The sequence below is a fragment of the Bos indicus genome, chromosome 17 (genome assembly GCF_029378745.1).
Source record: "Bos indicus isolate NIAB-ARS_2022 breed Sahiwal x Tharparkar chromosome 17, NIAB-ARS_B.indTharparkar_mat_pri_1.0, whole genome shotgun sequence".
NCBI classification, from domain to species: domain Eukaryota; kingdom Metazoa; phylum Chordata; class Mammalia; order Artiodactyla; family Bovidae; genus Bos; species Bos indicus.
Genome location: NC_091776.1, coordinates 65702099 through 65717710, shown reverse-complemented (window position 1 = coordinate 65717710; position 15612 = coordinate 65702099). Strand labels below are relative to the sequence as shown.

Genomic DNA, 15612 nt, shown 5'->3' with positions numbered 1-15612 from the left:
ATAGCATGCTCATGACTGCAATGGTTCACTATTTTAAAAAAAACAACTATGTCACTGGTTCCCAACTAATCTGCAAACCAATGCATTTGAAAATCCCATCAGGGTATGCTATGCAATCTCAATAAGAAGATTAAAGGATCACAAATAGATAAGCGAATTATAGAGATGAGCTGTTTACAAGTTATCAGACCCAGCCATTAAGGCCACATGATGCAAGAACTGACAAATACACCAATTAAACAGAATGGACAGCCCCCAAATACAGACATACATAAATAAAAATTTTAGAAAAAAAATCACTCATGAACTAAAATGAAGGTGATTTATATCAGGAAAAAATAGATTCTTACCTCACACGTACCAAAATAAAAGCTAAGTGGATTAAAGACTTAAAAGTGCCCAAAACTTTAGAAATTTTCAGAAATATGGTGAATTATCTTTATGAAGTCAGTTAAGGAAAGAAATCGTAAAAGCACCAACCATAACTGGATAATAAGACTATTTAAAAAACACTTCATTAAGTAAAAAACATTATGTTGCTGTTGTTTAGTCGCTAATGAGTATCTGACTCTGGCGACCTCATGGACTGTAGCCTGCCAGGGTCCTCTGTCCATGGGGTTCTCCAGGCAGGAACACTGGAGTAGGTTGCCATTTCCTCTTCCAAGGGATCTTCCCGACCCAGGGATAGGACCTCTATCTCGTGCATTGATGGGTAGATTCTTTACCACTGAGCCACCAGGGAAGCCTCTAAAATGTTATAAACAAAGTGAAATCCTTATCCACAGAGTAGGAGCTCATTTCAAAATATACAACCAAAAGTAGATTAGCATCTTGGATAAGGGTCATGAATAATTAATAGAAAAAAGAGGAAGACCAAACACTTTATGGGCACAATAAAGGACAGAAATGGTATGGACCTAACAGAAGCAGAAGATATTAAGAAGAGGTGGCAAGAATACACAGAAGAACTATACAAAAAAGATCTTAATGAACCAGATAACCACGATGGTGTGATCACTCACCTAGAGCCAGACATCCTGGAATGTGAAGTCAAGTGGGCCTTAGGAAGCATCACTACTAACAAAGCTAGTGGAGGTGATGGAATTCCAGCTGAGCTATTTCAAATCCTGGAAGATGATGCTGTGAAAATGCTACACTCAATATGCCAGCAAATTTGGAAAACTCAGCAGTGGCCACAGGACTGGAAAATGTCAGTTTTCATTCCAATCCCAAAGAAAGGCAATGCCAAAGAATGCTCAAACTACTGCACAATTGCACTCATCTCACACGCTAGCAAAGTAATGCTCAAAATTCTCCAAGCCAGGCTTCAACAGCACGTGAACCTAGAACTTCCAGATATTCAAGCTGGATTTAGAAAAGGCAGAGGAACCAGAGATCAAATTGCCAACATCAGCTGGATCATCGAAAAAGCAAGAGAGTTACAGAAAAACATCTATTTCTGCTTTATTGACTATGCCAAAGCCTTTGACTATGTGGATCACAATAAACTGTGGAAAATTTTTAAAGCGATGGGAATATCAGACCACGTGACCTGCCTCTTGAGAAATATGTATGCAGGTCAGGAAGCAATAGTTAGAACTGGACATGGAATAACAGACTGGTTCCAAATAGGAAAAGGAGTACGTCAAGGCTATATATTGTCACCCTGCTTATTTAACTTAAATGCAGGGTATATTATGCGAAATGCTGGGTTGGAAGAAGCACAAGCTGGAATCAAGATTGCCAGGAGAAATATCAATAACCTCGGATATGCAAATGATACCACGCTTATGGCAGAAAGTGAAGAGGAACTAAAGAGTCTCTTGAGGAAAAGTGAAAGAGCAGAGTGAAAAAGCTGGCTTAAAACTCAACATTCAAAACACAAAGACCATGGTGTCCGGTCCCATCACTTCATGGCAAATAGATGGGGAAACAATGGAAACAGTGAGAGCCTTTATTTTCTTGGGCTTCAAAATCACTGCAGACGGTGACTATAGCCATGAAATTCAAAGACGTTTGCTCCTTTGAGAAAAGCTATGACCAACCTAGACAGCATATTAAAAAGCAGAGACATTATGTTGCCAATAAGGTCTGTCTAGTCAAAGCTATGACTTTTCCAGTGGTCATGTATGGATGTGAGAGTTGAGCCAAAAAGAAAGCTGAGCACCAAAGAATTGATGCTTTTGAACTGTGGTGTTGGAGAAGACTCTTGAGAGTCCCTTGGACTACAACGAGATCCAACCAGTCCATCCTAAAGGAAGTCAGTCTTGAATATTCATTGGAAGGACTGATGCTGAAGCTCCAATACTTTGGCCACCTGATTCGAAGAGCTGACTCATCGGAAAAGACTCTGATGCTGGAAAAGATTGAAGGCAGGAGGAGAAGGGGCCGACAGAGGATGAGATGGTTGGATGGCATCACCGACTCAACGAACATGAATTTGATCAAGCTCCAGGAGTTGGTGATGGACAGGGAAGCCTGGTGTGCTGCAGTCCATGGGGTCGCAAAGAGTCGAACATGACTGAGTGACTGAACTGAAACACTATAAACAGGTAACTCACATAAGAGAAAATCATAATAGACATGAAAAATGCAGAATCCCACTAGTAAAGAGGGATTAGCAGTACAATGCAACACTCAGTAACTGATAAAGGTATTCAAATGTCTGATAGTGCCATGTGCTGGGGGGGTGGGGAAGAAAGAAAAAGCTGCTAATGACGGACTTCTAGTGCAGTGGTTAAGAGTCCACCTGCCAGTGAGAAGGCTCGAGGAGAAGTCCACGCACTGCGACGAAGAGTAGCCCCCATTCACTGCATCTGGAGAGACGTCGCATGCAGCAACGAAGACCCATCACAACCAAAAATTTAAATACCTCAACTAATTAATTTAAATATATTTATAAAATATGCTGGTGACAACATAAACTGCCGCTATCACTCTGAGGAACAATGTGGGCAACACCTGATAATTCCAAAATGGTACATCCCTCACAGCCAGCAGTTCCCTCTCCAGCTTTATACCCTGGAGAAGCTTTTCCCACATGCACTGTGAGACACGTAAATACCCACCAACAGAAGAACAGGGGGAAAGAAGACGAACACTGTGAGGCGGTTTAAAAGGATGGATCAGAGCTACACGGGCTAGCGTGGAGCAATCTCAACAACAGAGCCCAGTGGGAGACAAAGTCAAGGCAGCTCACACACACACGCAGGGGAACTGCGGTCCCCAGCCTCAGGAAAGCAGGCCCCTCTGGGAGGGAAGAAAAAACGACGGAAGGGTAGAGACACCAGAGATGAAGAATAGAAACCAAGAGGCCACCAACTGTTTTGGAAATGTTCTGCTTCCTTAAAAAACATCTGAATCCCATGCAGCAGAATGTTAATTTATGTGAACCCTGTCCTCCCAGTGCACAGATATCAATTACGCTGTCTGTTCTACTCTCAGTGTCTCACTGAAACACTTACAAGTATTTAACGTGTAAGTTATTCAAGGGCTCCAGCTTGGTGACTCACACGGAATTAGCATTTCATTCACTGAAGTTATCTTCTCTCTGCATGTAAAATTCAGACTTTAGCAATATTTATAAGAACCTTTCTTTACTGGATTAATGCCTTTGTTTTCTCAAATGGACCATGCTGGACAGACGGTGACCTTCTCCCAGGGATTTTTAAAATATTTATTTTTGTTTATTCGGCCGCACCATGCACAGAATTGTTAGTTGTGGCGTTCGGGCTCTTAGCTGTGGCATGTGGACTGTAGTTCCCTGATCAGGGGTTGAACCCTGGTCCCTTGCATTCGGAGCATGGCGTCTTACCCACTGGACCGCCAGGGAAGTCCTCTCCCAGGGATTTCTGTCATTCTAGAATCAAATACGGAGGTGTGCTTTCTTGCACAGAAGCCAAAAAGCGGGCAGAGCCTCAATGGCTTGTGCATTCAGTGACCCCAGTTTGCTTGGCTGAAAATTCAGAAAACCCAGAGAAGAAAGAGAATATACGGTCCTTCCCCTGATGCCCTCAGATTCCGGCTCTCACTCTCATGATGGCGGTGGTCCCGCTCTAGAATTCACTCATTTAGTCAATTAAAAAAAATGACAACAACATAGTGAGCACCTATTTGTCCGAGGCCTGGCCGACTATTGGGAGGGGACCCACAGCTCTCTGTGAACAAGAGGAATGACTGGGCTGGGGGTGGAGATACTGACAGCAAGATCGTCACTACTTAAAAGACAATGAACACATTAAGCGGATACATTAAAAAAAAAACACTCCTATGATATTTTAAAAGAAAATCATAGGAGCTGCTGGCACTTCTCTCCAATGTTGGGGTTCTCAGGGCAGCAGCATGGGCGGGGGAAGAACATCCGGGGGATGCAGGAGCGGTTCCCCAAGCTCCGACACCCGGTGCTGGCTCTGGGCTCTGCTCACTGCTTTCTCTGCAGGAGTGGTTCTCTGTAAAGCGGGAGGCTGACTGTGTCCTGGAGGGACACTTGGTCGTGTTGGTAGACGCTGCTGGTTGTCATGGCCAAGGGGCGTGCTTCTGGCCTTTAGGAGGTGGAGGCCAGAAATGCTGCTCAACAGGCTGCAACACACCAGACAGCCCCTCCCCTCCTTGTCCCCCCCCACCCTGCCCCCACCGACAACAAGGAGTGATGCCGCTCCCAACGTCAGGCCGGCAGTGCTGCACCGGGCGCCCTGGTCTCCAGCGAGGGCGGCAGCCCCACCAGGCTCTGCTCATCAGGAGCTCAGGGCGCCTCATCAGATCACCCAGCACCGTGCAGGCAGAAGCAGCCCAGCCCCGCCGCCTGACTCTGTGGCCAGCAAAAGTCCGGTTCTCACGAGGGCAGCTGTGAGCACAGTGGCCGTTCAGTCACCCCGCCAAAGCGAAGGCCGTCGTCTACATGCTCACCCCAGCAGTGGCTGAAGGCAAGACCACTGGGCCTGGCGCTTGTGGCCAGACCCACTCTCTGTATTCTCAGGGGTTCTTCCAAGAACCCTGCTGTGTGAAGACCACCCCCCCACCGCCCACACACAGAAGGTCCCCTCTGAAGTGGCGGTGAGTGAGGACAGACAGACTGGTGGAGCAGAAGGCTCCTGGGAAGAGCAGGTGGAGGCCAGCTGACAGGTCTATCCTTGGGCCGGGTCCTAAGACCCCTACTCCCCGCTGGCCTCCCCAGCAATCAGCTCTCAACCGGGCCGGGGCAGGGACTGCGCTCTCCGGGCTGTCTGCTGCGGCTCCGTCTTACCTGGTCGCAGAGGGTCCCGATCAAGCCTTCCAGGTCCTGCTTCTCGTGGAGGACCATCTGCTTCTCCTCGTACTCTTGCTCCAGCTGCATTTCCAGCTGGCGGAGCTGCGGGCACAAAGGGTAGACGCAGGCGTGGGACACGCGCACTCCATCTGGACGGGCCCCCCGAGGCCAGGACCCTCTGGAGGACGGGGCTGGGTGTGTGGAGTTCATGGCTGCTCGCCCAGTTCCACAAAGGCTGACCTAGTAGTTTGCGCGGGGGGAGGAGGTATTTCTGTTAGAGAATTCAGAAGCCTAAAAGCTCAGGAGCTGGACAATTATGGGGAGAACGGAACAATTATGGGGAGCCCCCTGGCATTCACTGTGGAGTCCCCAGCCCCAGTCTCCTGCCCATTTCCTAACAGCTGTCTCCTTCCTCTGCCGTGGCCTCTCTGGAACAGGTACAAGTCTGGGCGCGCTGACCTTTTAAGACTCTGTGCAGCATCGTATCCTACATGTTAGGTAGGACGCATTCATCTTTCTTATTAAATACACCTGTTGCTGTTTAGTCACTACGTCACGTCTGACCCTTTGCAACCCCCTGGACCACAGCCCACCAGGCTCCTTTCTTCTCCAGGTGAGAATACTGGAGTAGGTTGCCACGCCCTCCTCCAGGGGATCTTCCCGATCCAGGGGTTGAACCTGTGTCTCTTGCCTGGCAGTTGTGGATTCTTTATCCTTGAGCTACCTGGGAACTATAATGCAGCAAAAGTTGCATTTGAGATTATTTGGTGTCTAGACTTCAAGTCTGTCTCTCCAAAATTCCTAATGTTGATATCCTAACTCCCAAGGCAAGAATATTTGATGATGAGGCCTGTGGGAGATGGTTAGGGTTAGATGAGGTTGGCGGGGTGGGGGGAGCCCCCATGCTGGAATGAGTGCCCTTACAAACAAGAACCTCATTTCCTCTGTCTTCCCTACGTGAGGACACAGTGAGAAGGCAGCCGTCTATCTGCAAGTTGGGAGTGGGGCCCTTGCCCCACACCAGATCTACTAGCACCTTGATCTTGGGACTTTCCAGTCTCCAGAACTATGGGAAATAAACCTTTGCTCTTTAAGCCTCCACTCTGCACCCCCAGTTTTGCTAGAGTAGCCCAAACTGACTAAGACTATGGCTACGAGCGGCTCTTTTAACTTACAATCGGCTCTGATTTCTCAGTGACCACCCAGCAGAGGCAGGCGCTCCCTGCTAAAGTGGATGCCCCACGGTAACGGCGCTGTGCACACCCTCTTCTGCACCTGCCTCTCCTGTGTGCTGTCTCACCCCTTCCTCCTGCTCCATCCTGTGCTATCAATGGACTTCCCTCACAGATGGGCAAACTGAGTCAGAGAGAGGTCCTGAAGCAGAGACTCCTAGGTCAGCTGCTGTTGAGAACTGTCAGCATTCCGTCTGCTGGCCTGGGCTCCTCTGTCACCATCAGACAGTCAGCAGCTTTCCCACCCAGGTCACTAATGATTGATTTCCTGCCACGGAGAGAGACAGAGCGAGCAGAGCAGTCACTGGACGTGCAATCAAGTGTTAGTATCTGTCAGAGGAGAGGCACACCCTTCTCTGACCTCACTCCCCCCTTTATAAATCTGGTCATAAAGAAGCCCCAGGAGGGTCTGGGTCACATCTCCGGCCCATCAGGGTCCTGGCTTGGGGCACTCACAACACATTGAGGCGCTCCTGGAACGCATTAGCAATTGCGTCCCCTTCACCTGAGGGCACATGGGCAGGGACTGGGTTTCCACCTCCTGACCCATGGAGAGAAAAAGCAAACTCCTGATGGACGGTCATTTCAGAAAACAGTTCAAGACTTTCTTTTAAGAATGAAAGACACAAGGCAGTCTGCTCACACCTGCAGAAGCTGAAACTCCTTTTGAAAAATGTACAAAATAATAAAAGCTATGTGTCAAGAGAGGCAGTTCTCTAGAGAGTATTCTGTAGAACATTTCTATGTGGTAACTCCCAGCACTTTACAGTTTATAAGGCACCTTACCATTCTTTGATCTTATTCTCACAATAGCATAGGGGACGGAAATCATTTTCTCTTATTGCTCCCATTTCACAGATGAGAAAACTGAGTCTTAGGGAAGTTAGGAGACTTACTCAAGGGCACACAGGTCTGAATGAACCTAAAATCTATGATTTTTTCCAACTCCAGGAAGTTCTGGGGAGAATGTACTTGGCCCCTTGGGATGATCTGCATGAACCCCCAGAGGGGCTGAACTGTAAAGGAGCCCCAAAAGGAGTATTTGGGGAGCGGGCCGGGCAGCAGATGCAGCAGCATCAACCACTGAGAGTGAAGAAGGGCTCGCTTCTTACAGTCCCTCACCCCCCAGCAGTGACGGGGTACTGAGGTGGCCCCATCTGCCCAGGATGAGAGGCTCATCTCCCGCCAGGGTCCTGACACCACCACGGCCTCCTCCAGCCTCGCCCAGGATGATGCTACTCAGGCAGGAGGTGGGGAGTGCGGGCGGGGGGAGGGGACTCTACAGGACGTCAAGTCCCTGCACTCGCCTTCTCCTGGGATGGAGCAGGCACGCCCAGGAGCAGGTCAGCCACGGGGCTGGTTCCCGGGTACCTCTGGGAAGGATCGGCCGCCTGGAAATCCACACACACACCAGTACTGCTTGTAAGTTTCCAGCAAAGGAGGAGGACATTACAAACTCTGAGCCGTGGTTCCACACCTGCGATCTTTTGAATCTTCCCCATAACCCTGCAAGGTGGCCACTGTTATCCTATTTCACAGATGAGAGAAGTGAGGCTTATCAGCAAGGTTACGTGATTTCTCCCACGCCCCACATTTGATAGCTAATGGAGTCTGAATTCGATCCAAGCCTCTATAACTCCAAATAAACTAGCAACATCAGCTTTCCTGTGTGTCTTATAAACTGGCTCCAAGTGACCAGTGGTGGACATGGAGAAAGCAGCTGAGGAAGGGAATGGAGTTCGGGTGGAGCGGAGGGTTTATGGTCACTTTCCCAGGATCACACTGTTGTTGCGTTGGGAAGGCAAACACTCATACCAAGAGTCAAGGAGTTCCAGTGCCCACACTCTCAGCCCCTGCAGTTGGAGGTCTCTGCAGGGATGCTGTCTGGGGAGCTAATATCAGAGTCGACTATGGGGAATGGTACTCGGCCCTTTCTGGGAGATGCACAATGTACCCAGGCTATGAAGGGACCACAGAAGTCCTGCCCAGACAAAACCTGTTCAGAGAGGCTTAACCCAAGCTCCTCAGCAATTCTGTTTTAAAGATTCACCTTATAACTCACATCAGTAAATGCATCCATAAGGAAGTTTGTGTTGGTTATAATAACAGAAAATCAGAAGATCCTAGATGTCCAATGATAAGAGACTTGCTTGCTGAGTAAACAAGAGCACAGGCCTTTGGTGGAATACTTTCAAGCCCGTAAACATGTGAATTAGGTCCGCACGTACTGACAGGAGAGGAGGCCCAGAACAAACTTCAGAGGGAAAACAGCAGGCTTCAAAGTGGCACGACCCCATTCAGGTAAAATGGTATCTCTGTGCATATGCTCGTGTGGGCACAGAGAAAGAACATTTAAAATAGTAATAATGATGATGTCTTGGTGGTTAAGATCTCAACTGCTTGTTGCCTTCTTATACACTGTTTGAAATGTCTGCAAAGAGCTTAGATAAAAATGTAAGAAATGATCTGCAAGGCAAACAAACCAGAAGGGACTGGTCCCCTTCTTGACACATATACATCCTTATCCAGGGCATCAGCCGCATGGCACTCTGGGCTCTTGGTAGAAGTCTAGGGTGATTATGCTGGACAGTTCAGAGGCTTCTGGAAGCCCCAGAACCGTAGCTATTAGGACAGGTCCTTCTGCTCCAGCACCCTTGACAGCACTTCCCAAGGAAGCTGAGCTCATCCCCGTGCTGTAGGGACGAGGCGCGTGCACTGGCCGCGCCGGGACCCCGGGGTGCAGCTGCGCTCGCAGCTCACGTACCCGCCTCTGGCAGGACTGGCGGACGTCCTCCAGCTCCTCCTCCTTGTCCTCACGGTCCTTCTGGTGCATCTGCTTCATCCGTTCAATCTCTAGTTCAAACCGCTGGCGGAGCTGAGGGGGCAAGAACAGCACACGAGGGTGACCCCCACCAACCACGTCACCCTTAGCATTTCAGCTGTGTTTTTGGACAGCACGGGTAAGAGTCAAGTTATTCCCCCAGGCACCCAGGGAGATCAGAAATGGTAGACAAATGGCCCAAATGCCGCCTCTGTCCCTTCCATGGTCATAACGGAGGTCACTAAGGAACTGGACTCTGTGCCACTGAGTTGAGACGTGACCTCAGAATCCTTCTCAATGCTCTTACCATGGAACAGGTTTGTCATCCCTGGAGCAGGCACCAGGGAAATTCTTCTGGCTGGGTGGCCAGGTGGATGGATAAATGACAGAATACAAATTTACTTCTGAGGATACTAAACCCTGGAGAGGGAGGTGATGCGCCCAAGACGTAACCCTCGATTAGTTACCTTTCTCTGTAGAAAATACCCTCCTTAAAACACACTGCTGAGAATTAGCACAATGCATGGCACAGAAAGATTCCTTTTTCTTTCCCCATTATTTTGCAGAGTAAGGACTAGCCCCGCTCTTCCTGGAGGCCTGACATTATTAAGAACTGTGTTCCCACGAAGGAGAAGGTCTCTCTTTTCAGTGAGACCCTCCAAAACCTGCTCAGGGCAAGAAGAGACCTGTCTGCGATGTTTAAACTGTGTCATTTTATGTACAAGATTCTAGAATTGGAAGCACAGTGGGATTAAATTACAGTTTAAGAGTTTATTTTCTTTTTCTTTTTTAAAAAATTACCATCAAGCTAACAGTGCATGGAAATATTTGAAGTAACACCTGCTGCACAGCAAGCAGGATCTTAGTTCCCCAGCGAGGGATGGAACCTGCGCCCCCTGCGTTGGAAGCACACGGTCTTAACCACTGGAGCGTCAGAAAACTCCCAAGAGTTTACTCTCTTGATTTTCATAATTGAGAGACTGACTCAAGCTCTTGCTTGTCAAGTTTTGTGGCATATTAGAATTACCTGGTGCCCTTCTATTTTTTTTTTTTTTTAATTCAGTTCCAAGGCTTCACTCTAGACCTCTTGGGTCAGAACCTCCAGGGTACAGACCCAACAGCCTGTACTGTAAGCTTTCCATGATCTGCACTCTTCCTCGGTGCAAGCCATGGAGCAGCGTGGAACTCAGCACGGAAGAGGGCCAGACTGCAGGAGCAATCAGGACCTGACCGTCTGCCCTGCACCTCACAGCAAGCTTTCACGAGGCCACAACTGCTGCCCCTGACATGGACATTCAGCCGAGAAAAAAACAACGGTGGTCTTTTCCAATGCTGATGATACTCTCCACGATGCAGGATCTCCGTGAAGAGTAAAAAGAACTGAAAGCATCAGAGCCCCAATAAGAATTCCCGGCAGAAAGCAGGCTCACTTTAAATGCCAACTTCCTTCCCTGCTGCCTTTAAAATGACAAGAGGTTATAGGGAGATAATCCAAAATGAGGAGCTTAAGCAAGTAAATATAATATTCCTTTTTCATTTTTTTCTAGCCTCTTGGATACTCCTGACATCTGCAATACCATTTATGTCAAGCTTATGTGAGTTAACATAAAATTTCCTGGAAAAAGTGTTATGTTGTAATCAATAAATATCTCCTGGATGTCTACAATAACCCAGAGCGGTACAAGGTGATGGGCGAGGTTGAAGATGAATGAGAAGATGAGTGAGGGGTTGAGTCAGCCTCCTGGGGAAGCTGGGAGGGGAGCGGGGCTGGGCAGCTGCGTTCAGCCCCTGGGTCCTTGAGGTCAAGGCAGCACATTTCTGCTTCCCAAGCACATAGTGGTCCCCTGGTGGCATCTCCCAGAGTTAACTCAACTTTCCAAAGTGCTTGTTTTATATTTTTAAAGAGTGCTTTTAAAAAATTAATTTATTTATTTTTGTTTATTTTGCTGTGCTGTGTCTTAGTTGCAGGATGTGGGATCTAGTTCCCTGACCAGGGACTGAACCTGGGCCCTCCACATTGGGAGCGAGAGTCTTAACCGCTGAACAACCAAGGGAGTCCCAGTCTCTTTATTCTTGACTCTGGGCTGCTGCATAACACTGTTCCATCCTCTACATCCCTGAACGACCTGTCCAGATGGCCCACCTCCATCACGAACCTTCACAGATTCACAGCTGGGGTTGGAGGGAGGCTGGGGGTGGACAAGACTCTGACAAGACTCTGTACAGTTGAGGAGACTGAAGTCTAGAGAAAACAGGGGGCTTGCCAAATGTCCACAGGCCCCATCTGCACGGGACCATCTTGCAGCTCCTTAGATGCCGTGCGACACCCCTGCCTCTATGCCTTTGTGCAGGCTATTCCCCTGCCTGGAACTCTCCTGGTCAGCCAACTCAGGCTCGTCCTTTAGCTTTCAGCTTCAGTAAATGTTACTTCCTCCAGGAAGCCTACCCTGAGTACTCCAAATCTGTTCCCCAAACCAGACCTGCAGGTTACACCTTCCCATAACACTCAACATGACTCTGACCTTCAGAAGGGTCGACACCACATCGTCTTGTTTACAGCTACACCCCTAGCATCCGTCCAGTGCTTGACACACAGTAGGTGCTTAATAAACACAGGTTTGATGGACTGAGCAAAGAAGCTCTGTTTTTCTCAACCTCTCCAGACTGTCCCCACACTTGCCACACCCAAGTCTCAATGCTCAGCAGATTCCGTCCGGATGGAGCGGGGATGAGTGAGAAGCAAGGCCAGCACCCGGGCCTGTCCCTGACCACCCCCACTCCCCCACCCGCCTTCACCAGAGCAGCTCAGAGTTTATCTGCTTTACGTATTCATGCTGGCTTGGTCAGATATTCTTGAAAAAGGAGTTCCAATCTTAAAACCATTTCAAAATAATTACCCTTCTGAAGTCCCATGTGAGAAACTGCTTTAGAACTAAGCATCGAGAAAAGCCTTGCTTCTCCCTGAAAACTCGGCTTATTTTTATCTTGCTGCTGCTGCTAAGTCACTTCAGTCGTGTCCGACTCTGAGTGACCCCACAGACAGCAGCCCACTAGGCTCCCCTGTCCCTGGGATTCTCAAGGCAAGAACACTGGAGTGGGTTGCCATTTCCTTCTCCAATGTATGAAAGTGAAAAGTGAAAGTGAAGTCGCTCAGTTGTGTCCGACTTTTAGTGACCGCATGGACTATAGCCCACCAGGCTCCTCCATCCATGGGATTTTCCAGGCAAGAGTGCTGGAATGGGGTGCCATTGCTTCTCCGAGATTTTTATCTTGGGGATGATAAAAAGCATGTAAGTCAGACTGCCCTTTTCTCTCTGGCCACCAGGAATTTGAAAGCTAAAACTACTGAGTGTGTGAGGGTACATGATCTGCATGTTTGCATATTAATTCACTCTTCCTTAGCACTGGTTTTGTGTTTTTCTAGTTTGGCTTGCTTTATTTCTTTTTCCATTTTACCACACATACATCTTATAAGATTCCTTGAATTCTCTGTGGAATGACTTTGGCATATAAGCAAACAAGCAGACATCAGGATATTCATCAGGTGCTTCACTGAGGGGCTGGTACAAGAGTCTTGGGGTATGTGTGTGTTTGTCGCTCAGCTGTGTCCCACTCTTTGTGACCCCATGAACTGTAGCCTGCCAGGCTCCTCTGTCCATGGGATTCTCCAGGCAAGAATACTGGAGTGGGTAGCCATTCCCTTCTCCATGGAATCTGGAGTCCTGCCTTATTCCTCTTATTTTGCATTTTCCAAAAATTGGGGCTCCCACCTCTCTGCAGGCTGTGCACAACACAGGTGTGCGAGGCGCTGCGGCATCAGAGGGCACAGGCTCCAAATCCTGTCCCTGCCACTTTTTCTATTTCTGAGCCTCGGCTTCCACATCTGTAGAGTGGAGGAAACCTCAGCATATAGACTTCATGTGGAGATTCATGAGATGATATGTGAGGAGAGCTTAGGACTGAGTCTGGTACCCAGACAGTGCTGAATACCAGACATAGGGTCAGCAGCTATTTATTGAGTACCAGCTATGTACCTGGCCTCATCAGGGGATGCCCTGACAAGCAAGGTCAACCAAAAAGTTCTCCCTCCCCCATAAAACACATATCCTAATGGGGAGAAAAGCATTGAGCACATTTTGGAAAACACTGTCACATGTGATAGTGGGTGCTGTGAAGGTGAGAGAAGGTGAATGTAGAGTTGGGGTGGGACTGTTTCTGAGGAGGAGATCAGGTTGAGCTTCTTGGAGGAGGTGACAATGACTCTTGCAGAATGGTAGGAGGGGGCTCCATGAGGGGTCTGAGTGTCAGGCTTAGGAGTTCTGAGGTTCTCTGGGGTAATAGGGAGCCACAGAAGGATGAGGAGCAGCTGAGTGAGGTGGTGAATTTAAACACAACCTTCTGCCCCAGAGTCAGCACGGGGCAGGGCATCGCCCTGGACAGGACTTTCCTACCTGCTCCAGCTGCTTGATGGTGTTTTCCTGCTGGCTCTGGACTTTCTCGTGCTCGAGGGCGCTGGATTCCAGCTTCCAGAGCCTCTCCTTCAAGCCCGCAACGCAGTTCTCCCCCAGAGAGGGTGACCTCAGCAGCTCCTGCTTCTGGGCCTGCAGCATCTCCACCTCCTGCTTCAGCTGCAAGCTTTCCTGCTCTTTTTGCTGCAGAGACAAAGTGGGCGGGGATCCAGAGTCACGTGACCACACTCCCCACCCCTCCCCCACCTCCGGGGACACCTCTAAGACTGGTGGGAGGGTGCTTTCCACTTTTCAGAGCAGCCCTCACCACCTGGGCCTTGCAGCCCCTCGCTGTGCCCCCATGGGACCCTGAGGGCCCTCCTGGGACAGCTCAGACAGGCACGGGTGGGGAGTCGGTGGGAAGCAACACACTGGCCCTAGAGCTAGACCTCAAAACGCAAACAGGAGGTATTTGCCCCATCTGAAAGCTGTGCACCTGCCGAGGCTGGGCCGGAGATGTTGGAGCTGGGAAGCAAAGTGGCCAGAAACGATTCTTCCAGGTTAGAAGGTTTGGGCATGACCATGAGGGAGTTGCACGTCAGGCTCAGGGGCTCTCCCAGGGTAACGGGGAGCTGCAGCAGGCTGAGGAGCAGCTGAGTGAGGTGAGGTGCCTGTGTCCCATTTTAATAAAATCCCTCTGAGCTGCGGCCTGCAAGGGGCAGGGCCCTGCCCCTACCTGGGTCTACAGCTAACTCCTCTGTGACAGACGGGCACCCAGGTGGGCACCTTGGAACGCAGGCAGGTGCCTGGAGCAAGATCGTGAGGGACATCGAGCTAGCGAGGCCTGCTTATCCACCACCTGCCACCCCTGGTTGGCTGATGCAGGCGTGCTGGGCTCCGTGACTCTGGCAGGCTGACAGAGCAGGACAGTCACACACAGAGCTCTCTTCCCGGCACCACGTGCAGCGAGGGTGTGTGAGGGGTTTCCTGAGACCCAGCAATGGAAACCCTGGGTGGCGCCACGCCCCCACGCCTCACCTTCAAGAGCTGCTGAAGCTTGCCCAGCTCGCCCCGGACGCTGGTGTTCTCCTGGGCCACTTTCTCACGGAGGCCCTTCTCAAACACGCACTCCCCCAGGGCCTGGGCCAGCTGCGCGTCAAACCTGTCCAAGCAGAACGCGGGTCATGGCACCCGGGGGTGGGGGGTGCGCCTGGCGCAGAGCAGGGGTGGGACTGGAGAGAGGCCGTTAGCTTGTTGAGAACCGCTAGAGAGAGACAGTATCAGATGATGGAGAGTTTGTGGATATGGGGTAGAAATACTGAACACCAGAGGGCGACTTTGAGGGTTTATGGTTTCCAGAAAAATGCCAAACACTTATTTAAAATGTGATAAAAAATATAAGCAAATATAAGTTGGGTGAGAGGCGCTTCCTGGACTGGGCATCATTTCACATGGCTCTTTCAGCTTCTGTCCCTCTCACAGGCGAGGAAACCTGCAGAAGGCTCTGCCAAGCCTCAGGAAGATGTGACTTTGGTCAATAAGATGTGGCTTTGGCCACCTGCTCCAGGGAACTGGGTGTGGCCAGAATGGCTGAACTGGGTGAGGGATTTCAGCCTTGGTGAGAAGGTCTCCCTTGTTACAAGATCATCCAACGTCCCTCAACGGTAGATGGTCAGTCAAAGCCTCAAGACTCCAAAGAAAGCCAACTATGGGTCATATGAGAGAGCCCCTGCTGTCGGAAGGGCCCAGGGGCTTTCTGATTGGCTCCTGGTGACGTCATTCGAGAGGTGCTATTGGCTACCTCTGAATGGCAACATTGTGATGATGGTAATGGTCTGGCAGTTTCAAACTGCCTGGCTCTGAGCT

At 49.6% G+C, this 15612-nt stretch overlaps 1 protein-coding gene across 1 annotated transcript in view; it reads right to left on the bottom strand.

The window, feature by feature from the left end:
- Positions 1 to 15612, bottom strand: part of MYO18B (myosin XVIIIB) — a 223757-nt gene that overhangs the window by 92944 nt on the left and 115201 nt on the right. Inside the window, exons 30-33 of the mRNA XM_070769757.1 lie at positions 14785 to 14908; positions 13750 to 13950; positions 9242 to 9352; positions 5243 to 5347 (exon numbers count right to left, since the gene is read on the bottom strand). Coding sequence (XP_070625858.1) covers positions 5243 to 5347; positions 9242 to 9352; positions 13750 to 13950; positions 14785 to 14908 — 541 coding nt within the window. The remainder of the gene's footprint in view (positions 1 to 5242; positions 5348 to 9241; positions 9353 to 13749; positions 13951 to 14784; positions 14909 to 15612) is intronic.